Source organism: Theropithecus gelada, chromosome 1, assembly GCF_003255815.1.
Source record: "Theropithecus gelada isolate Dixy chromosome 1, Tgel_1.0, whole genome shotgun sequence".
In the NCBI taxonomy this organism is placed as follows: Eukaryota; Metazoa; Chordata; class Mammalia; order Primates; family Cercopithecidae; genus Theropithecus; species Theropithecus gelada.
Genome location: NC_037668.1, coordinates 192,060,626 through 192,088,173, shown reverse-complemented (window position 1 = coordinate 192,088,173; position 27,548 = coordinate 192,060,626). Strand labels below are relative to the sequence as shown.

Here is a 27,548-nt window from a genome sequence, read left to right as displayed (position 1 = left end):
AAGCCATTCTCCTGACTCAGCCTCCCAAGTAGCTGGGATTACAGGTGCGTACCTCTACACCTGGCTAATTTTTGCATTTTTAGTAGAGACAGGATTTCACCATGTTGGCCAGGTTCGTCTGGAACACCTGACCTCAGGTGATCCACCTACCTCAGCCTCCCAAAGTGCTGGGATTACGGGTGTGAGCTACCACGCCTAGCCAAGAGTGCTCCTTTTTTAAATCTCTGACTGTAGTGTATTATATGCAGCTATTTAAATGAATGAGATAAATATATATACTGACATACAAAGACAGCCAGGAAAATGGATTAGGTAAAAACAAAAACAAAGGCAAAACAGACATAAAACCAAGATGTATTTACTAAATGATCCTATTAAAAAATAATAATGAGGCTGGGCAAGGTGGTTGACATCTGTAATCCCAGCACTTTGGGAGGTCGAGGCAGGCAGATCACCTAAGGTTGGGAGTTCAAGACCAGCCTGGCCAAGGTGGTAAAACCCTGTCTCTACTAAAAATACAAAAATTAGTTGGGTGTGGTGGTGTATGCCTGTAGTCCCAGCTACTCAAGAGGTTGAGGCAGGAAAATTGCTTCAACCTGGGAGGCAGAGTTGCAGGGAGCCAAGTTTGCACCACTGCACTCCAGCCTGGGCAACAGAGTGAGATTCCGTCTCAAAAAGAAAAAAAAAAAAGTAATAACAATAATAATAAAGAGATCCAACAATCCCACTACTGGGCATTCATCCAAAGGAAAATAAATCAGTATATGAAGGGATATTTACACCCTCATGTTTTATTCCCAATAGCCAAGATACAGAATCAACCAAGGTGTACAGCAACAGATGAATTGATAAAGAAAATGCGGTATATATACAATGAAATATTATTCAGACATAAAAAAGAATAAATCCTGTCATTTGCAGCAACCTAGATGAGCCTGGAGGACAACACATTAAGTGAAATTGGTTAGGCACAGAAAGATAAATATTTCATGTTCTCACTCATATGTGGGAGCTAAAAAGTTGAGTCACAGAAGTAGAGAGTGGAACTGTGGTTATGAGAGACTAGAAAGGGAATGGAGGGAGGCAAGGGGAGACAGAGCTTGGTTAATAGATACAAAATTATAGCTACATAGGAGGAATTACTTCTAGCATTCTATAGCCCTGCAGGGTGAATACAGTTAATAATTTACTATATATTTTCTAGAAGCCAGAAGAGAGGATTGTTTTTCCTGATTTGAAAAAATTATGTTTTTTTTTTTGAAGAAAACTTTTAACATCATAAACTGATCTTTATATACAATTTTATTCATTATTTCTATAGACCAATTCAATTCAGGTTTATTTACTTATTTACAAATGACATAAAAAATGTGGGCTGGGCATGGTGGGTGGATTGCTTGAGCCCATGAGTGTGAGATCAACAGCCTGGGCAACACAGCAAGACCCTGTCTCTTTTTTAAGAAAATAGAAACATTTTTTAAAAAATTTTCCACTTAGGATCTTGGAAGTCAAAATAAAATGGAAAGTATCTAGGACAGATTGACAAAAGAAACAAATATCAACAAAATAATTTTCAATTTGATGAAGAAAGAAACCACAATCTTAGGCTGGGCATGGTGGCTCGCACCTATAATCCAGCACTTTGGGAGGCCAAAGCGGGCGGATCATGAGGTCAGGAGTTCAAGACCAGCCTGGCCAACATAGTGAAACCCCGTTCCTACTAAAAATACAAAAAATTAGCCAGCATGGTGGCGGGCGCCTGTAATCCCAGCTACTCAAGGGGCTGAGGCGGGAGAATCGCTTGAATGTGGGAGGCGGAGGTTGCAGTGAGCCAAGATCACGCCATTGCACTCCAGCCCAGGTGACAGTGTGACATTCCATCTCAAAAAAAAAAAAAAAGAAAGAAAGAAACCACAATCTTCATACAACAACAACAACAACAACATCAGGTTTGCAGTAAGAGATGTGGCTTTTTTTTTTTTCTACAGGCGTGAGCCACCGCGCTGGGCCGATTTATAAAGGAAGCTTGAGATAAACATTGTCAACAATGTTGTAGATATGAAAAGCAAGGACAACGGCAGATCTGCCCAGCATTTTTCCTTGAAATAAAATCTGAAGATATTTATTTAGCCCACAAGAAGAATGTTATTTATACAATGTTATATAATGCAAAAATTGACAATTAAAATATAACACTGCTCTCTTCTTCAAAGAAAAGTTGGATGACTGGCTGGGCACAGTGGCTCATGCCTGTAATCACAGCACTTTGGGAGGCTGAGGTGGCTAGATCATCTGAAGTTAGGAGTTCGAGACCAGCCAACATGGTGAAACCCCAACATGGTGAAACCCCGCCTCTACTAAAAATACAAAAATCAGCCTGGCATGGTGGTGCATGCCTGTAATCCCAGTTACTCAGGAGGCTGAGGCAGGAGAATCGCTTGAACCAGGGAGGTGGAGGTTGCAGTGAGCCGAGATCGTGCCACTGCACTGTAGCCTGGGCAATAGAGTAAGAGTCTGTCTCAAAAAAGAAAAAAAAAAAGAAAAGAAAAGTGGGATGACTGTTCTGAATGACTTAAAAGCTACCTGCCTACCAGTCAAAGGATGACTGAAACTCTCTGGAAGCATCCTGCATTTCTGTAGCCTTGACCTTGCAGTGGCAAGTATCACATACACAATTGTCCAAGGAAGAGAGGATTTTGAATGTTCCCAATATAAATAAAAGGTAAATGTTTGAGATAATATGCTAATTACCCTGCTTTGATCATTGCATATTGTATATGTGTATTGACGTATCACTTTGGGAGGCCGAGGCAGGTGGATCACCTGAGGTCAGGAGTTTGAGACCAGCCTGACCAACATAGAGAAACCCTGTCTCTACTAAAAATACAAAATTAGCTAGGCGTGGTGGCGCATGACTATAATCCCAGCTCCTCGGGTGGCTGAGGCAGAAGAATCACTTGAACCCGGGAGGCAGAGGTTGCGGTGAACCGAGATCGTGCCATTGCACTCTAGCCTGGGCAACAAGAGTGAAACTCCATCTCAAAAAATAAAAATAATAAAAAAAAAGAAATATCACTCTGTATCCCATAAACTTGTACAATTATAATGTGTCTACTAGAGAGATGTTAGTTCATGCACAGAAAGAAGGTGAAATATATATAAAAAGTTTAAATATATAATAAACAGTGGTTATAGAAAATGAGATTTTGGAGAAACTTCTCTTTCTATATCATGTATTTCCATAATGTATGAATTTAGTACAATTATACACAGGTTGTTTTATTTATTTATTTTTAAATTTTTGCTGAGAAGGAGTCTCGCTGTGTCGCCCAGGCTGGAGTGCAGTGGTGTGTGATCTCGGCTCACTGCAACCTCTGCCTCCTGGGTTCAAGCAATTCTCCTGCCTCAGTCTCCCAAGTAGCTGGGATTACAGGCGCCCACCATCATGCCTGGTTAATTTTTGTATTCAGGTTGTTTATAATCAGAACTGAGATTTAAATATGTATCTTTGTATCTCAGTAACTAAAATAATACTAGATAATGTTCCTTAATAGCCAGGCATTATTATAATTTTTATTAGGAGTAAAAATAACAATAATAAATATGAATTGTTTACTGAATGCCTGCTACATACCAGATGCCTTATGTTTCATCTTCACCATACCACTATGAGGTAGGCTTTCCTATGTTTGATTTATAAATGAAGAAACTTGCACCTCAGGGTTCAGGGATGCTAAGTAATTTTAAAAAGATCACACAGTGAAGGACACAACTGAACCTGAAAGTTTCCTATGTTTGATACCAAAAACTGCTCACTTTTCACAATGTCATATTGTTTTCCACATTTCTTATAAAACAATATAGCATAACAAAGTTCCAGGGTGTACTCTAATAAAGAATTTTTGAAAAAATATCACACCTGTTTTTTTTTTTTTCCCTCTAACTTTTTTGAGACAAGGTCTTTGTTACTCAGGCTGGAGTGCAGTAGCACAATCATAGCTCATTGCAGCATGGACCTCCCAGGTTCAAGCAATCCTCCCACCTCAGCCTCCCAAGAAGCTGGGACTGCAGGCGTATCCCACCACACCTGGCTAATTTTTATTTTTAAATTTGTAGGAATAGGGTCTATGTTGCTCAGACTGGTCTTGAACTCCTGGGCTCAAGTCATCTTCCCACCTCAGCCTCCCAAAGTATGGGATTACAGGTGTGAACTACTGCACACCTGGCTGTTTTTACTTTACAAATAAAACTACATTAATAGAAGACGTTGTGACTTTACTAATAACCTACGTTTTTGTGGAAAACTCATCCAAAGTGTTTAGATGGGAAAACTAGATATTGTGAACAACTTCTATTTAGTAGAACTTCCTTCATACTTCCTTCATTCCTTCCTTCAACTTCCTTCATACACCCAACAAGACACTATTTACTATGTGTGATGTACTTCTCCATTTTCATTTATTATTCATGATTTGTCAGTTAGTAACGGTTAGAATTGTAATTCTATACATAAAGGATGAAAGACAAGTTCCTTACATAGTATCAACTGTAATCCTGAGAAAACTTACTTGATTATTTAAAAAAAATATATAAACTATAAGCTAAAGCAGTATGTACAACCAACAAAACAAATACGATTACTTTAAAGTTGGATTTTTTGGGCTGGGCGCAGTAGCTCATGCCTGTAATCCCAGCACTTTAGGAGGCCAAGGCGGGTAGATCATTTGAGGTCAGTTCGAGACCAGCCTGGCCAACATGGTGAAACCCCATCTCTACTAAAAATACAAAAAAATTAGCTGCGTGTGGTGGCACATGCCTATAATCCCAGTTACTGGGGGAGGCTGAGGCAGGAGAATCGCTTGAACCCAGGAGGCAGAGGTTGCAGTGAACCAAGATTGCACCACTGCACTCCAGCCTGGGCAACAGGGCAAGACTCCGTCTCAAAAAAAAAAAAAAAAAAAAGTTGGCTTTTTGAAAAGACGAACAAAATTGATAAATCCTTAGCAGGACTGACAAAAAAAATTACCAATATAGAACTAGAAAAACGAACATCACTGTAGACCATATAGACATTAACATAATAAGACAATACTTATTCACCATAACTAGTAGCACTGTCGTACAGAAATACAAAGAAGCTGACTCCCCAAATTATGGTTATTGCCCTGTGATACATTAACCAGCTTTTTTAAAAGCAATCTTATTTGACTGTTGTTTTTCTCTGATTTTCACTATCTATATTTATGTGTCTTTCCTATTCATTAAACCAACTTTTCTGGCTGGTCTCCTCATTACTGAGTTAAATAAATCTTTGATATGTCTTACTTATTTAAAACAATTCTGAAACTAGGATTAAAGTTTCATAAATACGATAAAGATTTTCTACCAAAAAGCCTACAACATAATGGTAAATTATTAAAACAATGATTATCTAGGAATAAATTCAATGTAAGATGTGCAAGACACTGAGTATGAAATATAAAGAAAATTCAAATAAATGAAGGGGTATATGATGTTCAAAGAGACTTGATATTAGAAAGATGTCACTTCTCAGCTCGGCACGGTGGCTTACGCTTGTAATCTCAGTACTTTGGGAGGCCGAGGTGGGCAGATCACCTGAGGTCAAGAGATCGAGACCATCTTGGCCAACAGGGTGAAACCCCAGCGCTACTAAAATACAAAAAACTAGCCGGGCATGGTGGCTCATGCCTGTAGTCCCAGCTACTTGGGAGGCTGAGGCAGAAGAATCACTTGAACCCAGGAGGCGGTGGCTGCAGTGAGCTGAGATGGCACCACTGCACTCCAGCCTGGCGAAAGAGCAAGACTCTGTCTCAAAAAAAAAAGAAAAATGTCACTTCTCATCATGTTGATCTAAGGCAACACTGTCTAGGCCTGGCGTGGTGTCTCACACCTTAATCCCAGCACCTTGGAAAGCTGAGGTGGGAGGATCACCTGAGGTTAGCAGTTCGAGACCAGTAAGGCCAACATGGTGAAGCCCTGTCTCCACTAAAAATACAAAAATTATAGTTGGGCGTGGTGGTGCACACCTGTAATCTCAGTTACTCAGGAGGCTGGGGCAGGAAAATCACTTGAACCCAGGAGGTGGAGGTTGCAATGAATTGAGATTGCACCACTGTACTCTGGCCTGGGTGACAGAGTGAGACTCCGACTCAAAAAAAAAAAAAAAAAAGATACTAAAATTAACTAGGAGTGGTGGTGTGCACCTGCAGTCCCAGCTACTTGGGAGGCTGAGGCATGAGAATTGCTTGAACCTGAGAGGCAGCAGTGAATGAAAATTGCGCCATTGCACTCCAGCCTGGGCGACAGAGTGAGACTCTGTTTCAAAAAAATAAATAAATATAAAGCAACACTAATAAAAATATAATGCGATCCACACATACAATTAAAACATTTTTGTGGCCACATTAAAAACATTTAGTGGCCATATTAAAAACAAAAACAGGTGAAATTAATTTTAACAATTTTATTTAATCCAATATATCAAAAATATTAATGAATTTTACATTTTTGGTATGAAATTCTTGAATTCAGTGTGTATTTTATCACTATAGTACATCTGAACTTAAACTAGCCACATATTACATGTTCAACAGCCACATGTGGCTAGTGGCTACCATATTGGACAGCACAGATTTAGAGATCTGATGTAATCCTAATCAAAACTGGAGTAGATGTTTTTGTGGAAATCAACATACAGATTCTTGAAAAATAACAATACTAGAAAATATAACCACCACATATTGAGACTTATTATAGAACTACACGAAGAGAATGTGGCATTGGTTCAAGGATAGAAATAGATTGATGGAAAAGAATAGGGTCAGGAAACATGTATGTGGTCACCTGATTATGATAAAGCAGGGCACCAGGGAAAGCATGCCGATTTCATTAAATTGTGCTGAGTCAATGCCTTACAGGAAAAAAAAAACAACCAAAAAAACACGGATCTTGACTCCTAATATATTACATTACATACATACAAAAATCAGTTCTAGATGGATTGCAGAGCTAAATGATAATAAACCTTTTAGAAGAAAACAGAAAAAAAAAATCTTCATACGCATTGGGGATAGGCAAAGATGACCTAAACTGGACACACACACAAAAACACTGATAAATGAGACTAAAAATGATTTGCTTACTTCTTCTGGATGAAAGGTAGGAGGCAAGGTTGGTGAAGGTGCAAAAGGAGGTGGAGAGATAACCTTTCTTTCCTCCAGCTGGGCCATTATTTCCTTTCGTCGGCGATGTAGTTCATCTAGACTAGGATGAGGCTGGGGAGGAGGAGGAAGCCGGCTATAAGGAGGTTCCTAAAAATAGAAAGATTAGTTAAAATTGAAAGAGAATTTCAGGACAGATTAATTCATTTAATATACTCAGCGTATATTTTAAGTTATGAAGCAGCTTGTATACCCTTCTTAACATTTGAAAACACCAACACTTAATAGAACAAAGTAAAACAAAACCCCCCAAACTCTCAAGATCTTCCAAATAGCTAAATTTAGGTTTTTTTTATTTGGTCATAATTTCCAAGTAGATCTAGAATTGTTAATTAAACCATCTAAAGTTCAGAAACTAAGAATGGTTACTTGGGGGGAGGAGGCAGAATTTTTTTCTCATTAATAGTTAAAAAAAAAAAAAACCTACGCAAATTATGAAAAGATTTAAAAAAAAAGAAGCTCTCATAAAGAAGAAGTCATCAAAGGGTTATTATCATTGTATAAAAAGTAAGGAATCACTGCAAGCAATAGTCAAATTAAGTCTATGTAATAAAAAAAAATACAGCATACTCTGAGGTACGAAGGTCTGATCTGAGTTGGATGAGGAGCCACTGGATAGTAACTCTCGATCTGTTGGTATCTTTCTCTGGATTCTGGTACATACGATGGTACTGCTGCAGGTGGAATCTCAATGGGTATAGGGCTTTCTCGGAATATCTCTTCTCTTGTGTAAGACTGAGCAGGGTACACTCGACGGCTATCATAGTGAGATGGGTATATAGGTGGGTACTGCTGTGGCTGTGTGCCATACTGAGAGTTTACAACACGATCTTGGAGGTAGGGTGGATAATGATCCAAGTAGGGAGGAGCAGGTTCAGGAGCGGATGGTGGAGGTCGGACAAAGCGGGACACACATTGTGGTGGTGGAGTATAATACATACCTGTATAATACAAAAGAGGAACCAAAGGCAATAATGAGCCAATTTAGTTTTCTATATAAGATTTTACCTTTTAAAATACTGAAACACTAAAGTATTGATAATCTACTTATTTCTTTAGAAGTTTTCCATCTGCTTGTATAATCAGGTTAGCTTTTTAAAAAATAACAAGCAAAAATTATCTGTAAAAGTCATTGAAAAAACTACCCTACTTATAACCTATAATACTAGATTGGCTCTCATTGTTTGACCCTCTTTCTTGGTGTGTCTTAATGAAATGAAGACATTGCAAAACAAAAAAAACTACATTTCCCAGATATCCTTGAAGTCAGGCTACACAAATTAATCACTTGTATGAGTTTTGAATTTGAAACTGAAATAACTGGGGGGAGACATGGAACACAAAAGGCCAGTTTTGCTGGTGCAGATTAGTAGCTACTGCTTGGCTCTGCAGTTCTTGAGACACCAGTTGTGGCAATAGTTTCTCAATTTTCAGACTTTTGCCTCAAATGATGTGATCTTGGAATTAAGTAGGACAGAAGTTTTTACTTCTACTGCTTACTCATTGTAACAAGTTCTCTTGGCAGCTAGCTCTGGAGCATTGCTTGCTTCTTTAGTACCTCCACCAATATGGCAGGCACCTAACTCCTGCACTAAATCTCTTTCTGCTTAATATAGCTAAAATAATTTATCTAAAATTGAAACCAGGCTACAAAAATAGTTGCATTTTTCCTATAATGGATGGTCAAAAGGAACATACAAATCATATTTTATCATATTTTGCATGAATTAGTAATGCCGTATCAATTAAAAAACATTCTCATGAATGTAGAGAAGACAATATGATTCAAAATTAAATGACAGACTCGGAAAAAGAAGACAGCACTTTTAATCTACTCCCGTTTTAAAAATTATAGTACTATACTGCTTCTGACAGAGATCCAACACTTAAAATCATTCAGTGTCTATTTTACATATAAATTGTATATGTAAAACATTAGTTTATTTTCTTTCCTTCATTCTCCATACCTGGTATTATCATTAAAGCTGGCTAATTTTCAAATTTGTCTATTTTTGAAATCCCTTCTCCTTTCCCACCACACTAATTCCTCAATACTCACACCAAGATTAACAGCCTCCTAACTCAACTCTCATCTTGCCAATCCATTCATACTTTTTTTTTTCCTATTCCAAATACCTCCATTTGGGACATTTCTCCCATTAAGTCTTTTTGATTCCTCAAGTTCTCAATGATCTCCCTTGAGTCTTTCAGTCAATTTCTATCAAACTCATATTAACCACCACAGCAGATCACTTAATTTTTAACACATACATAAACACCACACACACGTATCTACTACTCATGCATATAAATAGTTTTCTATTCTTTACCATTATTTATTCTATTCTGTAAACTCTCTAAAGGTATGTATGCTGCATTTTTTCATATATATTACAGGCCCCAGAATAATAATAATTAAAAGGAAGAAAAATGTACTGTGGGTGTTTAATTTACACACACTATAATATTAATTCTTTTGTCATGCTTGAAGAAAATTTTGGTCAGAATATATACTGCCTTACACAGCAAATTTCCAATGCCTACTTGTGTGACTTATTTCCATAAATATTATATATGAACACATGTATTATGCAACTGCTTTTAGTAGATAAGGCGGTTTGATTTTTATTACTTTGTTTCATTTATTTCATAGTATTTAGTTGATCATAAAATCCAATTTTTCCAAAGTATTAAAAAATGCATTTATATATTTACTATCTTAAAGAGGCTACTGTGTAAATGATCACTCTGACCTGAGCAGTTCTGGTAACTCCTAAGAAAAGTGAGCAATATAAATAAAAAATCGTTACCCTGCTGATAAGGTGCTGGTTCAAATGGTGGAGCCGCTCCTCGTGGATCCTGATAATAAACATCTGTCTGTTGTGCTGGATATAACTGAGAACCTCGAGGTACCATCTGAAGTGGTTTGGTGACAGGCATTGGAGGCAGATCTGTTGGCCCCCTTGGAGGTATAGGATGTGGATTCACAGGTAAGGCAGAAATACTCTTAGGAACAGATTCTAGCCTAAGGGAATAATATTATGGAATTTGTTTAAGTTCTTTAAAATACTCATGTGTATAAATTGTTACAAGCAAAAAAGATTGCTACAATTTGGGAAACTCACTTATTCTAATAGTCATCCCTTCTACAAAAAGGTGCAATTTTTTATCTTATTTCCCCATGTTAATTGTTTCTTTTCTTTTCTTTTTTTTTTTGAGACAGAGTCTCGCTCTGTTGCCCAGGCTGTAGTGCAGTGGTATGATCTTGGCTCACTGCAACCTCCGCCTCCTGGGTTCAAGCGATTCTCATGGCTTAGCCTCCCAAGTAGCTGGGTTACAGGCATGTGCCACCATGCCTGGCTAAGTTTTGTATTTTTAGCAGAAATGGGTTTCACCATGTTGGCCAGGCTGGTTTCGAACTCCTGGCCTCAAGTGATCTGTCCACCTCAGCCTCCCAAAGTGCTGGGATTATAGGCATGAGCCACCATGCCTGGCTATGCTAATAGTTTCTTAAAAAACACTAGCATGGGGAATAAAAAAACAACAAAATAAAGGCCAAAAAAAATAAATAAATAAAAATCAGGGTTTTTTTTTGTTTTTTTTTTTTTTAAATCCCAAACATTAATTGTTCTTTCTTCCTTCGACTTTATGAAGAAGAAATTTTGAAAAAGAATTAGGAAAAATGACGTACAGGTCAGGAGGGGATCCAGGAGCACTACTGCTCAGATGATCTATTTTTCCTGGTTTCAGACTAGAATCATAGCTGGGGTCTGTCCCTCGTGGAATAAGCTGTGTTACTGTATTCCCTGTTGATACAATTCCATTTGGCAGAGCAGGAGGTTTTCTGCTAGGGAGATCCACTGCACCTTCATCTGGAAGGATAGCTGCTGAAGGCAGGCCCACCTCATTAAGTTGACCCAAAGAGGCACTCAAGGGTCTTCTCGGAACCAGGCGCTTGTTCATTTTACGAAATCTATATAAAAAGCATAGGCACATATCAAAAAGCAAATATAAAAGCAAAACCAAGAACTAAAATGTACTTAACATTATTTTCTAGAAATATTCTCTCTTGAAAACATTAACTCTATCAGTGTGTATATTTTCCATAAAATCCCAAGCAGCAAAGACATATAGATTAAGTATAAAATTCCTCATAAAAATGTGTAAGATAGGCCGGGTGCTGTGGCTCACGCCTGTAATCCCAGCACTTTGGGAGGCCGAGGCGGGTGGATCACGATGTCAAAAGATAGAGATCAGCCTGGCCAACATGGTGAAGCCCTGTCTCTATTAAAAATACAAAAATTAGCTAGGTGTGGTGGCGTGTGCCTGTGGTCCCAACCACTCGGGAGGCTAAGGCAGGAGAATCACTTGAACCTGGGAGGCAGAGGTTGCAGTGAGCCGAGATCATACCACTGAACTCCAGCCTGGCGAAACAGTGAGATTCCGTCTCAAAAAAAAAAAAAAAAGAGTTACATTTGTCATATTATAAAATATGCTATTAATATTTTTGCTATAATATATTTCTGTGGACATTTGTATTTCTAAAACTTATTGGAGAAGCTAGTAGAAAAATCTTTAGAAGATAGTTTCTGAAATATTTTACTTCAGCTGTCCCTCAAATGCCTTGGGATAAATGAGCCAATGTTAAAAACTAGGAATAAAGAAAAACAAAGCCAGTATGCACTGTGAAACATTTATCATTTACTCTGTTAAAAAATTTAAGCAGCCAGGCACTGTGGCTCACACCAGTAATCCCAGCACTCTGAGAGGCTGAAGCGGGCAAATCACTTGAGCTCAGGAGTTTGAGATCAGCCTGAGCAACATGGTGAAACCCTGTCTTTACCAAAAATATAAAAACTTAACCGGGTATGGTGGTGCATGCCTGTGGTCCCAGCTACTCAGGAGGCTGAGGCAGGAGGATCACTTGAGCCTATGAGGCGGAGGTTGCAGTGAGCCAAGATTGCACCACTGCACTCTAGTCTGGGCAACACAGTGAGATCCTGTTTCAAAAAAAAAATTTAAGCAATTAAGGATAGTGACTTTTATTAGAACTGCTGCAGAGATGCTGATGTTATGCCTGCCAATACAAAATTAAAGTTATTTTAAAAGTAGGTTAACGGAACCAAAACAGAATAATTGCCTAAGTTTAAACAGATGCTGTGGTACAACAAGCACATCGATTCTGAAATCTGACCAAAGGAAAAAATATAAGCCATCAGACTCCAGGATCCTTGTTCCTCAACAATGAAAGCAAGCCCATTTACAACCGCTAATGCATTTTCATTTTCAAAAATAAAACCTCGGCTGGGCGAAGTGGCTCACACCTGTAATCCCAGCACTTTGGGAGGCTGAGGTGGGTGGATCACTTCAGCTCAGGAGTTCAGGAACAGCCTGGGAAACATGGGAAAACTCTGTCTCTACCAAAAATACAAAAATTAGCTGGGCATGGTGGCATGCACCTGTGGTCCCAGTTTCTCGGGAGGCTGAGGTGAGAGGATCACTGGAGCCTGGAAGTCGAGGCTGCAGTGGGCCATGATCACATCACTACACTCCAGCCTGGAAAACAGTGAGACCCAGTCTCAAAAAAAATAAATAAATAAACAAACAATAAAAAAGGTAACAGATAATTATGAACATGTACTTACACCTTGTGTAAATAACCAAATAAGCAAAGGCAGAATGAGGTCAAAGAGCATGCAAATTAGAAATTTTTATATCATACTGCTCTCTAAAACTATTTTAAGTCCTACTGATCATGAAGGAAAACGTCTTTCAAAACCTCAAATACTGGGTAGTACTGGTCTTTGTTAACTTGGTAGTCCAAATATACTAAGTTGCTTTAATTTGCATTTCTTTAACAACTAGTGAGATTGAACATAGTTTCACAGGATAATTGGTCATTAGTATTTCTTCTGTAAACTATGTTTATGATCCATAAATCTATTGGCTCCTCTCCTTCTTACAGATTTGTAAGAGCTCGTTTTATGTTAGGATATCAGCCCTCTGTATGTCATTTCTTCACCAAGCTCTTTATAAAATACTGTACTTGTACCATATCTTAGTTTTATAATTTTTATGTAACCAAATTTATCAATCTTTTCCTTTATGGATGCTGGGTTGTAGTTCTTAAAAAAATATTTTCCTTCTTTCCTTAACAACTAAAAATAAACAAACAAAAACCCTCTTACTACTCTGTGGTTTCTTTCTTCCTAAATATTTAGATCTCTTACACATTTAGAGTTCATTCTAGTATAAAGATTGTGGTAAGAATTCAGCTCTATTTTTCAAATAGGTAACAGTTATTTTCCATCATTCTTTTGGTCACTGATGTGAAATGCCACCTTTAGCACATATGCTAAGCTCCTACATGCATCTCAGACTCCTCCTAGATTCTCTATTGCGTTTCATTAATCTATTCCTATGCAAAAGACTACAGTCTTTTATTCACTGAAGTCCATAATATAGGTTACTAGTTATTAGTCTAGTTCCTGTCAAAAACTTCTTTTTCAGAATTTTCCTGGCTATTTGTACATATTTATTCTTTACAAGTGAATTTTTGATAGGATCTTAACATCATCATGGTGAGATTTAAATTCGGATTTCTTGGAATTTATTGTCTATGGAAAAATAAAACTTTTATAACGTCAAACCTTATCCAAGAACACAGTATGTTTACTCAGTATTTCTCTTATGTTCCTAGGTAATTTATTGGTTCAATTTATATACACCCTGATTATTCTTTACAAATCTATTATTTGGTATTTATCTTTTTTTGTTGTTGCTAAAGTAGAAGAGATCCTGAATTTTAACTTTTTTTCCCAATAATTTTATGGCTATTTTATTCCTTCTTACATACATTAGCTACTACTTCCACAATGTTAAATAATACTAGTAGAAAATTTTACTACTAATTACTAGCAGAAAATTTTGCCTTATCCTTGACTTTAATGAGAGTGAATTGAATATTTTACTAATTAAGCATCATACTATTATGTTGGCTTCTGATTTACAACATGATTTATTACCATGCTGAGAAAGTATGATATTTCTGTTGTATTAAGAAATTTTGATTTTTTTTTTTTTTTTTGGAGACAGAGTCTCGCACTGCCATTCAGGCTGGAGTGCAATGGCGCAATCTCAGTTCACTGCAACCTCCGCCTCCTGGGTTCAAGAGATTCTCCTGCCTCAGCCTCCCGAGTAGCTGGGTCTACAGGCGTGTGCCACCACACTCAGCTAATTTTTGTATTTTTAGTAGAGACGGGGTTTCTCAGTGTTGGCCAGAATGGTCTCAATCTCTTGACCTTGTGATCCACCCGCCTCGGCCTCCCAAAGTGCTGGGGTTACAGGCATGAGCCACTGGCGCCTGGCTGAAATTTTGATTTTTAATTGACATTCAATTTTATTCAAAAGCCTTTGGCATTTTTTGCATATGATCATGTTATTTTCTAAGTTGTGATAATTATGTTGTACTAATTTTGCAGAGTCATGGCATCTATTTTCTTTTCTTTAAAAAAAATTATATTATTTATATTAAAAAAAAAAACACCTACAGCACCCAATATTCCCAGGCAGTCTCCTATCCAAGTACTAACTGGGCCTGACCATGCTTAGCTTCTAAGATCAGATGAGCTCAGGTGGATTCAGGGTATTATGCCCATAGACATGGCATCTATTGTAATGTATTATTTAATTATATTTAAATTTTTGAGATTTTTAATATTAATACGTGTGATAGATTTACAGTTTTCTTTGTGTTATCTTTGTCAAATTTAATAAAAGTGTTACATTGGATTTATAAACAAATTAAGAGGCAATGGGTGTGGTGGCTCCTGCCTGTAATCCTAGCACTTTGGGAGGCCAAGGCAGGAGAATCCCTTAAGACCAGGAGTTTGAGACCAGCCTAGGCAACATAGGGAGACCCTGTCTCTATTTTTAAAAAATAAAATAAAATAAAATAAAAATAAAAATAAATTAAGAGGCTTCTGCTTTCTTTCTTCAATGAGCTGAAAAATTTAACATTCCTGAAATTATCTTGTCCTTGAAGTTTAAAAGAACTTGTTAAACTGAGCCAAGGGCAAATTTTTCCATTGGAAATACAATATGCAATTAGTTAAAATTGATTAAAATTATTAGAATTTAAATTTTTTTGGTCGTGAAAACGACCCACTTTTAGATTTAGCTAATCATAAAATAGTTTCCTATCTATAGGCATGATGCAATAAAAGCTGAAGAAACTGCTTTTCATTTTTAAAAATTATGTACAGGTTGAGTATCTCTTATCCAAAATGCTTGGGACCAGAAGTGTTTCAAACACTGGATTTGTCTCGGATTTTGGAATATTTGCATATACATAAAGGAGATGTCTTGGGGATAAGACCCAAATACATAACACAAAATTCATTTATGTTTCATATACATCTTTTACACATGGTCTGAAAGTAATTTTATACATTATTTTAAATAATTTTGTGCATGAAGTTTTGACTGCCATCCGTCACAAGGTCAGGTGTGGAATTTTCAACTTGTGGTGTCAAGTTGGCTTTCAAGCATTTTTGGATATTGAAGCATTTTAGATTTTCAGAATAGGAATGTTCAAGCTATGTTGCATTCTAAAAATGTCCTATTTATTTAAGATAAAGCAATTACTCTTTCTGTATTTCTGTATGTCAGCAAATTATTCCACTTATACCTTATTCCAAAGTCTCCTGATTTCCACACTTACTTTTCCAGTTCCTCCTGTGAGTGTGCAAACGTACAGCTGGCCCCACGAGGGCATCCTCCTCTCTGCTTCATATCTCGACACATGTATGTTTTGTATTTGCTATGCTGTGGAGGCTAAAACCAAAATCAAAATATTAGATGTGTAATAATCCCCCACAAAAAAATACAAATTTTGTGTTGTCATTTTAGGATTTTGATAATCTAGATAAGTAATTCACATATTTATTTAGATTACCAAGAGCAAAAGTGCTGGAAAGTCATTCCGTCTGAAGTTTCAATGTCCAAATATAAATAAAGCAAAAAGAAGGTAGTCCTAATTTTTCTGATATGTTGATATTAATTCTCAAACAAGTAGCATCATATAAATTCTTGAATAAATTTCATGGGCATTCTTACACTTGTTTTATATGGAAAAAGAAAAATCTCATGGGGGCACTATGATCTCATTTCCACTTTTTTTTTTTGAGATGGAGTCTTACTCTGTTGCCCAGGCTGGAGTGCAGTGGCGCAATCTTGGCTCATTGCAACTTCCACCTTGCCAGCTCAAGCGATTCTCCTGCTTCAGTCTCCCGAGTAGCTGGGATTACAGGTGTCCACCACCGCACCTGGCTAATTTTTGTATTTTCAGTAGAGACAGGGTTTCACCATGTTGGCCAGGCTGGTCTCGAACTCCTGACCTCAGGTGATCTGCCTGCCTCGGCCTCCCAAAGTGCTTGGGATTACAGGCGCGAGCTACTGTGCCCAGCCCATTTCCACATTTTATAATGAAAAAACAAACCACTGTAGTTTAAGACTTTCAAATATATAAATTATCTTCTAATATTTGTTTTGTACAATGTTCAATATAGCTATATGTATGCTTCCTTACAACACACCACAAAAACTACAAAAGGCCCTAAAATCAAAGAATATTCTGTAACTAATTCTTCTTGACACGCAGAACAATATACCAAGGACTTAAAATATCTCCAGAAGTACAAATGACACATATTATCTACAACTCAAGGATAAGGCAAGAGGATGGATTTGAAAGTTAATGAAATATGAGACACAACACTGAACTGGACAAAATTTAGTGTATTTTATCACCATATGGCAGACTTTAAAGGTTAATCTCATTACGTTTGTTTTTTTCCTCAAGATGTCTAATGAAACAGAGAGTTAAAAATTGTAGGTTCTCCTTTCTTTTATGTCTATTCATAAATAAAAGCTTTGACCTGTGTTAGATAGGTTAGGAAAGTCATATCCAGATTATTTTACTTAGCAGGATACTTTTTATATTTCTTGCCTCTTAAGCAAAAAGGAATACTGAATAATCTATTGATATTTACCTGAACCAGGTAAATTAAGAGTTTTAAGTTCACAGGCTTACTACTGCAAAATAAAAGATCTAATGAACCTAATATAAATCCTGAGAGCAAAATAAAATTACTGGGAATAAAATTTAAAAATCTAGCTATAAGAAGTTATTATACTCTACCGCTGTATTTCATCTAAAAACTGTGAGGGAAAGTTGCCTCACTGGTATAACAGACACTATGAATGAAAAAAAAATTTTAATTTTAATAAGAAAATCTATAGAAATTTGAATAGTATTGAAAAGATACAGTATTAGCACTAAAAAGTGATACTTATTGTCAAACCAAAATGTCATACAAACTAAAGAGAATAATAATTTTATATAAAAGGAATAAACTTCAGCACTGAATCTATTTTCTCCGTCAAATGCTGCCATATCCAATGTGAAGACTGACCCCAGCATGATATTAGATCAATAAGGATTATTTAATGTCAATATTGTCAGATAAAATTACCAGCCTAATGCAGTAAACTGTTAACCATGCCAAGGTAATTTATAGTTTCTATAGTCAGAGTCTCAAAATATTCATGTCATCTTTTTGGCTTTGCATCTGTAGGTATACCCACAGTGGTTTACCTATAGTTTTAAGGCTTATCCACAGTGGATTAACTCTAAGTTTTAAACAGCTTCCTTACCTGCTGCTGATCTGCTCCTTTTTTGCTGTGGTTCTGGATATAATCAACCAGCCCATGTACCACTGTACGCACAGCAACCAGCCCATTTTCCAGCTGTTCCCAAGTAGGAGGAGGAGCATCTATACAACCAATAATAATGTTTTAAACTCTAATGTTACTCAATATTTTCCCTAATATCAAATTAATAAAAGAGTTAGTTGACAACATTTCAGTGAAATCAAGTTTCACACCTTAACTTTTCAGATAATAGCTTATTCACCTAACCATCATTTTAAAGGAATGGACATATTCTTTCAAAGCTGGGGTTGCAAACTGAAATAACCACAGGAACAAGAAAGGTAACAAGAAAGAGGTAAATAGGCCACACAATAGTGGTAACTGTCATTAGACTCTTAGGGTTGAGGAGACAACAGCGAGTGACAGGGACTGCTGAACTGGAGAGCGTGTCCCTCATCTAAGAGTATGGTTATAACTCAGCTTTAGATGATTGTTGTTATGTGACAATGCAAGGCTGGCACTGCCAAATACATTCACTGTTTCCCAGGGAAACCTGAAACTTAAGATTTTTAAGTAAAAATTTTTCAGTTTTAAAATGTTGGCATCTAAGAAATTTAGACCATTGCTCAGACCAACACTGTGTGGACTAAACAAAACTGAGGAGTGCCTGTAGTCAGTCAATTTGCATGTTTATTTTGAACTTTTATATAAATCAAGTTTTGGTAAACAAAAAGCTTAAAAAGTTTAATAAGCCAGGCACAGTGGCTCAGGCCTGTAATCTCAGCACTTTAGGAGGCCGAGGTAGGAGGATCACGAGATCAAGAGATGGAGACCATCCTGTCCAACATGAAAAAAAACCCCGTCTCTACTAAAAATACAAAAATTACCCAGGCATGGTGGCTCAAGCCTGTAATCCCAGCACTTTGGGAGGCCGAGACGGGTGGATCACGAGGTCAGGAGATCGAGACCATCCTGGCTAACACGGTGAAACCCCGTCTCTACTAAAAAATACAAAAAAATAGCCGGGCGAGGTGGCGGGTGCCTGTAGTCCCAGCTACTCAGGAGGCTGAGGCAGGAGAATGGCGCAAACCCGGGAGGCGGAGCTTGCAGTGAGCTGAGATCGGGCCACTGCACTCCAGCCTGGGCGACAGAGCAAGACTCCGTCTCAAAAAGCAAACAAACAAACAAACAAACAAAAAAAGAATTGCTTGAACCTGGGAGGCGGAGGTTGTAGTGAGCCGAGATCACGCCACTGCACTCCATCCTGGTGACAGAGCGAAACTCCGTCTCAAGAAAAAAAAAAAAAATTTAATGGAAGAGCTATTATATAAAGTAACTCTGCTACATGTCTTCTTCATTTAGTAGGTATTTGCCCTATGCCAGCACTTTGATTTATAAAAGAAAAATTAACTATAAGGCTAAACATAAAATATTCTTTAAAAGAAATACATAAAATGAAACTAGAAGAGAGATGTAGAGATAACTTCCTGCTCAGACATCCTGAAAGAATTCTAGGGGATGGCATTTGAACTGGGCTTTGAAGGACACATGGAATCTGAAAAGGAAAAAAGGTAAAGAGAACAAGTATTCAAAAAAGTAGTTTTTGGAACACTTGCTAAATCTGAGCTATTGTTCTAGTTGTTGGGTAAGCAATAGTGATTAAAACAAAAATCCTCATTATATTCAAGGAGAAGAGCCAGATAATAACCAAGACAAATAAGCAAAATATACAGTAGTATTTAGATAATGTTGAATTGAAAAAATAGAACTAAGAAAAGTGGGGCCAATGTGTAAAATTTTAGACAGAGGCAATCTGCTTGTCTTGGCCTCCCAAAGTGCTAAGATTACAGGCGTGAGCCACTGCACTCTACTAAAAATACAAAAAAAAATTAGCTGGGCATGGTGGCACATGCCTGTAGTTCCAGCTACTCGGGAAGCTGAGGCAGGAGAATCACTTCAACCTGGGAGGCGGAAGTTGCAGTGAGCTGAGATCGCACCACTGCACTCCAGCCTAGTCAATAGAGGGAGACTCTGTCTCAAAAGAAAAAAAAAAAAATTTAGACAGAGGCCAGAAAAGTCCTCCTTGAGAAGGTTACATTTGATTAAAGACCTGAAAGAAGGGCTTAAGTGTGCCTACTGGAGATATTAGGGGAAAAATATCCAAGTTAGAGGGAAGAATAAGTGCAAAGTCCTTAATGTGAGAAGTGTGCCCGGCATGTTGCATGGAGATAGAACCAGAGAAGAGGAAATTAAGAGAAAAAAAGGGTAGGAAATGAGGTTTGAGAGAGGTAATGGAAGACCAGACCACACGAGACCCTATAGATCATGGGAAAGATTTTCGCTTTTACTCTGAGTGACAGAAAGCCACAGGAGAATTTATGAGCAGAGGGTGACAGGGTCACTCTGGCTCTTTTGCTAAAATCAGTTAGACAACAGGAGGCTATTCCATAATCTCCTGAGAGATGGCAATGGTAGCAGTGAAGGTAGATGGATTCTGGATGGATTTTAAAGGTAGGGCCTACAGAATTTGCTAACGGATCAGATATACATTATGAGAGAAAGAAGAGTTGAGATTTTTGGACTAAGCAACTGGAAGGATAGAGTTGCCACAAACAGGATGGCAGGGAAGAGCTCATTTTTAGATAGATTCAGTTTGAAATGCTTATCAGATATAAGATGATGGATGCTGAGAAAGCTTTTTTTTTTTTTTTTAACGGAGTCTTGTTCTGTCATCAGGCTAGAGTGCAGTGGCACGATCTCGGCTCACTGCAACCTCCACCTTCTGGGTTCAAGCGATTCTCCTGTCTCAGCCTCCCAAGCAGCTGGGACTACAGGGGCCCGCCACCACGTCCAACTAGTTTTTGTATTTTTAGTAGAGACGGGTTTCACCATGTTGGCCAGGATGGTCTCAATGTCTTGACCTTGTGATCCACCCACCTCAGCCTCCCAAAGTGCTGGGATTACAGGCGTGAGCCACTGCACCTGGCCGAGAAAGCAGTTTTATATGCAAGTTCAGGAAAAAGGCATGGGCTGGATATATATTTCAAACTCTAAAAGACTATCAATTGTAATGCATATTACTTTATGTGCCACCAAAGAAAAAAAAAGATTGTTAATTATAATATGTCTTCACACAAATGCATTCCAATTTCAGAAATGCTAAGATCTGAAATAATTATGAACCTCAAAACTGATAAAAATACAGTAAATTTGTGAGTTATATAAATTATATTTGAAGCTATGAGATAGATAAGATTATCTAGGAAACAGGTATAGGATTAAACTCTGAGAACACTCCAAAGAGTACAGGATATGGAGACGAGAAAGCAGAGGATGCTGAGGAGAGTTCAATAAAGTAAGAAGAGAATTAGTAGCTTAAAAGCCAAGAAAAAAGCATTTCAAGGAAGAGAGAGTACAGAACAATGGCCAGGCACAGGGGCTCATGCCTGTAATCCTAGCACTTTGGGAAGCTGAGGCAGGCGGGTCACCTGAGGTCAGGAGTTTGAGAACAGCCTGGCCAACACGGTGAAGCCCGGTTTCTATTAAAGATACTAAAAATAAAAATAAATAATGGTAACAAATTAGCTGGATGTGGTGGTGCAGGCCTGTAATCCTAGCTACACGGGACAAGAATTGCTTGAACCTGGAAGGCAGAGGTTGCAGTGAAGTGAGATATTGCCATCGCACTCCAGCCTGGGGGACAGAGTGAAACTGTCTCTCCAAAAATAAATAAATAAAATGTTAAACGCTGCTAAATCAAGTACAGTAAGAACTGAGAGCTGACCTTTGGAATTAGCTACATGGAAGTAGTTTACAACCTTGACAAAATAAGTTTGGATAGAGCAGTGGAGATAAATGCCTGACTGGAGTTGAGTTCAAGAGAGTGCCAAAACAAGAAATGAAGCAGTAGGTAGATGAGAAACGGGGTCAAAAATGGATTAGGAACTTGTGGAAGTTCTCTTTTGACTGCTCAGGATGATCAAAGCACAGCAGTAGGGGGGAAAAATCACTATATATTCTAGTAACATTGATCTAGTTTACTAAGCAATTTTAGGAGCAAACCTATAAAAGTGGGCTGATAAAAAACTACGAGGGCTCTGAATGCCATAGTCATCAGTGTCAAACCTTATTCCGTGAGCAATTCTACAAACAATGAAAATTTATGAGTGTGGAAGCAAGATCAGGGATGTGATTTCTTTTATAGCAGTAAGTAGACTGGATTGGAGGAACTCATAGTAGAGGAACTTGTAAGACATTCAGTCTCAGAGAAAAGGAGGCTCTCAAAGGAAGTAATCATAAGCAGGGGATATAGGGACGTTGTGAAAGAAGAACAGATAAATCCTATTGTACGAAATGGTATGTAAAACAAGTGAAAGGAAAAGATGAGGCAAGACAAAATATTAAGGTTTTAAACTTACATACCTCAGAGAATGAGGTCATTATCAGAAAGAGGAAACATTAGAGGAAGAGCAAGTATCAAGTAATGATGAGCTTGCTTTGATGCACTCAGAGGAGATGATGGAAAATCTCAGCAAGCATTGGGAGATGTATCTGGAATGGATGCAGAGACAATAGTGACAGATATTTGGGAGTCTGTATTCTACATGAAAGTAATACCTGCTGCTAAGAATGAATAACCACTATCAGAGCATGTAGAGAAAACAAAATCCCAAGAGCATAACCTGCCTACTCTTTAGTGGGCAGGAGGGGAAAGCATGGTACAAATATGACAGAAGTAGCACTCAGGTCAGAAGAGAACTATGAGATCACAGAAAGATATCAAAAAAGTGCTCAACAACATTATCCAAATGCTGAAAACAAATGGGAGTGATTTAAAGACTAAGACAAAGTTTTTGGAATCAGAGACTGGGAACCTACTAGCAAATATTAAGAGAGCTTCAGATCAGTAGTAGGAATAAACACAGAGAAGCTAAAATATCTTAGATGTAAGTATAAGGTGAAAAATGAAGGTTGGGTACATTTTCAGCTTAAGAAGAAGGAGCAGAAAAAGCCTAAGTAAACATATACAAGAGAGGATACTTGAAGGAACAAGATATTATGGTGAGGGCAAAAACAGGATCAAGGAAATGCAACTAAGGATACATAATACAGAAAAAAAAATGAGAAAAACGAGATTTGGAAGAGGTAAGAATGGTAAAATACAACACAATTTTGTGATGGGAGAAAGAAGAAACATAAAGAAGCCCAGAGAGATCTATTTTCCTGACGAAATGAGCAACAGTGTAAAAAGTATTAAATAAATATTAAAGTGAACTAACCTGAGATAAAGAGGGAAAATATTTAAAATGGAAACTTAAAATACTGTAAAAAAGATCTGGAGTAACTACTTTAGGAAACCCTAGAGGAAGAACAAAAGATAATGAAAGAATCACTGAGCAGCACAAAAGGCACATATAAGACAGTCCATTAATTTCCCATGGGTTTACCTGGACTAGGGTCAATGTTTGCTAACAGCTCCAAATGGGGTCTTAGTCGGTTCAAGTTTGCTGGGTCTCCAGTCCGCTGGAGAGCAATTGTTAGTTCCTGAACACTCTGTGCAAAAGAGGCTGGGGTCTGCAACTTAAAAAAGATAAATGTTAACTTTCCCAAAGGTCGGATAATCTTTTAAATACAAAGATTATTTATATCACAATCATTTTTACAATTTATTAAATTTAATTTTTATCTTCCCATACACTCTACACTCTGGGCAGATTAGATTACTTGCTACCTAAATAAATTCTCTACTTCTCTGCATCTAGAGCTTGGCACATTGTGTACTGTATTGCCTCTGCTGTCACATTCTTCAAATGTGAGACCTCTCTCAATTCAGCCTCCCATCAGTTAGATATATTGATGAGTCATCTTTGTGAATTGTTAATTCCTGTTTCTCTCTCCATTAATTTACTAGAATTAGTGCTTTTCTCATCACTTTTTTTTTTTTTTTTAATTTTTTTTTTTGAGAGGGAGTCTCGCACTGTCGCCCAGGCTGGAGTGCAGTGGCCGGATCTCAGCTCACTGCAAGCTCCGCCTCCCGGGTTTGCGCCATTCTCCTGCCTCAGCCTCCCTATAGCTGGGACTACAGGCGCCCGCCACCTCGCCCGGCTATTTTTTTGTATTTTTTAGTAGAGACGGGGTTTCACCGTGTTAGCCAGGATGGTCTCGATCTCCTGACCTCGTGATCCGCCCGTCTCGGCCTCCCAAAGTGCTGGGATTACAGGCTTGAGCCACCGCGCCCGGCCTCTCATCACTTTTAATAAATTCTCTTTTGTATTATCCAATATGGTAACCTTAGCAATATGTGGCTATTTAAATTTAAGTTAATTAAATAAAATAAAAATTTCAGTGCATTGGTTGCAAAAGTCACATTTCAAGTGCTTAATAGCCATGTGTGACTAGTGATCACCATATTGGACAGTGCATACACAGAACATTTTCATGATTATAGAAAGTTCTGTTGCTCTATGAAATATCACACACATCGCAAAGTTTGCCAGTTTGTTGTACAAAGGTCTCTGGATATTAAATTTAAAGCACTGAGGGTGATGTGAGAAAATTATTGTAGGATATACACCTAGTTACCAGTTCAGTTCAGACAGGAAGATTAACCACCTTGTAGAATCTTTATAAAAGGCAAGCCAGGCCAGGCACAGTGGCTCACGCCTGTAATCCTAGCACTTTGGGAGGCTGTGGTGGGCAGATCACGAGGTCAGGAGTTCGAGATCAGCCTGGCCAACATGGTGAATCCTCATCTTCACTAAAGATACAAAAAATTCGCTGGGTGTGGTAGCGCATGCCTATAATCCCAGCTACTTGGGAGGCTGAGGCAGGAGAATCGCTTGAACCTGGGAGACAGAGATTGCAGTGAGCCGAGATAGTGCCACTGCACTCCAGCCTGGGTGACAGAGCAAGACTCCGTCTCAAAAAAAAAAGAAAAAAGTAAACCAAGTTTCTCTTCTGAGGTAGAAAGGTACTCCTTTAATAGATCATTACTAAGCATTTCCATAAATTATAAATCAGTTGCAAAACTTCAGATACAAGCTCCTGTCCAAATCTAAGAGTTGCAGGTAAAGTCTGGTTAAAGGTATCCAGAGAAGACTACAGGACAGAGCAAACAACCTACATTGTAACTAAAAATTATGTACCACCTTTTTTTCCCCCTAAAGAGATAGGGTCTCACATAGCTCACTGCACCCTCAAACTCCTGAGCTCAAGGATTCTCCCACCACAGCCTCCCAACTAGGTGGGACTACAGGTGTCTACCACCACACCTGGCTATGTTTTTTTTTTTTTTTTTTTTTTTTGAGACGGAGTCTTGCTCTGTGGCCCAGGCTGGAGTGCAGTGGCCGGATCTCAGCTCACTGCAAGCTCCGCCTCCCGGGTTCAGGCCATTCTCCTGCCTCAGCCTCCCGAGTAGCTGGGACTACAGGCGCCCGCCACCACGCCCGGCTAGTTTTTTGTATTTTTAGTAGAGACGGGGTTTCACCATGTTATCCAGGATGGTCTCGATCTCCTGACCTAGTGATCCACCCGTCTCGGCCTCCCAAAGTGCTGGGATTACAGGCGTGAGCCACCGCGCCCGGCTTTTTTTTTTTTTTTTTTGGTAGCGATGAGTGTCCCAATGTTCCCCAGGTTGTGCCCAAACTCCTGGCCTCAAGCAATCCTCCTACCTTGGCCTCTCAAAGTGCTGAGATTACAGGCATAATCCACTGTGCCCACCCTACACCAGGCATTTAAAACACGTATTTCCCAATTCTCACTGTATTACCCATTCAAGGGATTCTATCTTTAGAAATAGAAAAAAAAAAAAAGGACCGGGGGGGGAATAGTTTGGTAAAAGGTTAGTGTATTCTACAGTGAGAATGCCCAAGTTCATATCCACTTCTGTCATTTACTATCTATGTGATGCTGGAAAAACATACTAACTTCCCTTTGTCTTTGTCTAAAATGGATAATACAGGGCTGTTGAGAGGATTAAATGAATTATTTAAAACCACTAGAAACATACTAAAATTTTAGTAAATGTTCATTATTTTTTTTTTAGGTTACTCTTAGTATTTGACTCTATTTCTCTAAATTAAATGTAGAGTGGTCTCTAGAGTGGGCAATCATCTCTGTGATTCTAGTAAAAATAAAATAAAATATAAAATAAATAAAATTAAAAATATAAACTAATCATCTCTTTATATGAACAAAGTGGTATTATAATGTGATTGGTTATGACATGACACTGGCTATAACTACAATTTACAAAAGCTATACAGTATTCACTTTAATATACATTTGTTAAATGAATTACCAAAAGGCCAAGATTAGTCCAAGAAGTAAGGAACACAAAAGGTTCTACCTTGTCAATAATGGACTGCATATGAGATTTGTGAGACTGGTCTCCATAAAGCAAAGAGGACCATTGGTCTGGTGCAATTCGTAAGCCTGCTTCCATAGCAATCTGCACTATCTGGGAGTCATGTTCTCGCCGCAGAGCTTCATAGGTTCTAAATTCTTCTTTCAGCTGCATCAAAGAAGAGTCTTCATCACGTTTGGTGACCTAATAAGACACAAATAATCTCATAATGAAGTCAAAAAAATTAGTTTATGCTTTATATGAACACATAATTTTTAACGTAACAATTTTAGCAGCAACAACAAGATTAAATGAATATACCATTTGCCTGCAAAATATTTTCTCCTCAACTTGTTGAGGTAGGTATATTGTTATCATCCCATTCTAAGTCAAGTTGGATTTAGGCCAACATTTTCTGGATAGGTCTTTCAGAAAGAATAAATACAGGCTGAAAATCTCTTATCCAAAATGCCTGGGCCAGAAGTGTTATCAGATTTCAGATTTTTTCAAATTTTGGAATATCTGCATTAAACCACTTGAATATCCTTACTCTGAAAATCTGAAATGCTCCAATGAGCATGTGAGCATCATGTTGGTGTTCAAAAAGTTTTGGATTTTGGATTTTTGTATAGTCAATCTGTATGTGCTGGAATGAAATCCAACGATTTGACAGACTTTAACATATACATGCAGTTTAAGGTGTGTATATGCATTTTTTAAAAGAAAAAAACACTAATACGATTATATATTCTGAAAAACAATATGTTTCTTCTCCATAAATGTGGATTATGACTCTTGGGCTTGCCTGACAATGAGCTAGTTGGGATTGATGACTGCAGAGCTTCAGATGCTGGTTTAACTCTAAAAATGATTTAATTTGTACTTGGCTTAATTCTCCATGGAGTTTTGTGGGATGGGCTACTACCAGAAAGTGTAAAGTGTGAGGTTCTAGACTAGAATAATCATAATGATTATGATTAAATAATATCATTTAGTAATAAAAATAGCTACCACGTTTTGAGCACCTGGCATGTGCCAGCCAATATATTAAATTATATTATTAACCATTATAGTACTGGATTAACTCATTGACTTCTCTTGTTGAGGTAGGTGTACTGTTATCACCCCAATAACTTACATTCTGAGTCAAGTTGGATTTAGGCCAAATGCTTAACAAATCAAAGCAAAATAATTAAGTCTAGCTTAAGATAACCTCTACCCTAACATATTTCAGAACACATTTTGCCTTG

General features: G+C 37.9%; 1 protein-coding gene and 1 pseudogene across 4 annotated transcripts in view; both read right to left on the bottom strand.

The window, feature by feature from the left end:
• RC3H1 (ring finger and CCCH-type domains 1) overlaps positions 1 to 27,548 on the bottom strand; it is a 95,352-nt gene that overhangs the window by 22,129 nt on the left and 45,675 nt on the right. For all 4 annotated transcript variants that reach the window (XM_025365361.1, XM_025365370.1, XM_025365379.1 and 1 more), the window contains 8 exons: positions 26,302 to 26,502; positions 23,402 to 23,534; positions 17,958 to 18,076; positions 15,964 to 16,076; positions 10,933 to 11,214; positions 10,052 to 10,266; positions 7,812 to 8,182; positions 7,164 to 7,331 (listed from right to left, as the gene is read on the bottom strand). In XM_025365361.1, coding sequence (XP_025221146.1) covers positions 7,164 to 7,331; positions 7,812 to 8,182; positions 10,052 to 10,266; positions 10,933 to 11,214; positions 15,964 to 16,076; positions 17,958 to 18,076; positions 23,402 to 23,534; positions 26,302 to 26,502 — 1,602 coding nt within the window. The remainder of the gene's footprint in view (positions 1 to 7,163; positions 7,332 to 7,811; positions 8,183 to 10,051; positions 10,267 to 10,932; positions 11,215 to 15,963; positions 16,077 to 17,957; positions 18,077 to 23,401; positions 23,535 to 26,301; positions 26,503 to 27,548) is intronic.
• LOC112615982 lies at positions 14,785 to 14,903 on the bottom strand (annotated as a pseudogene).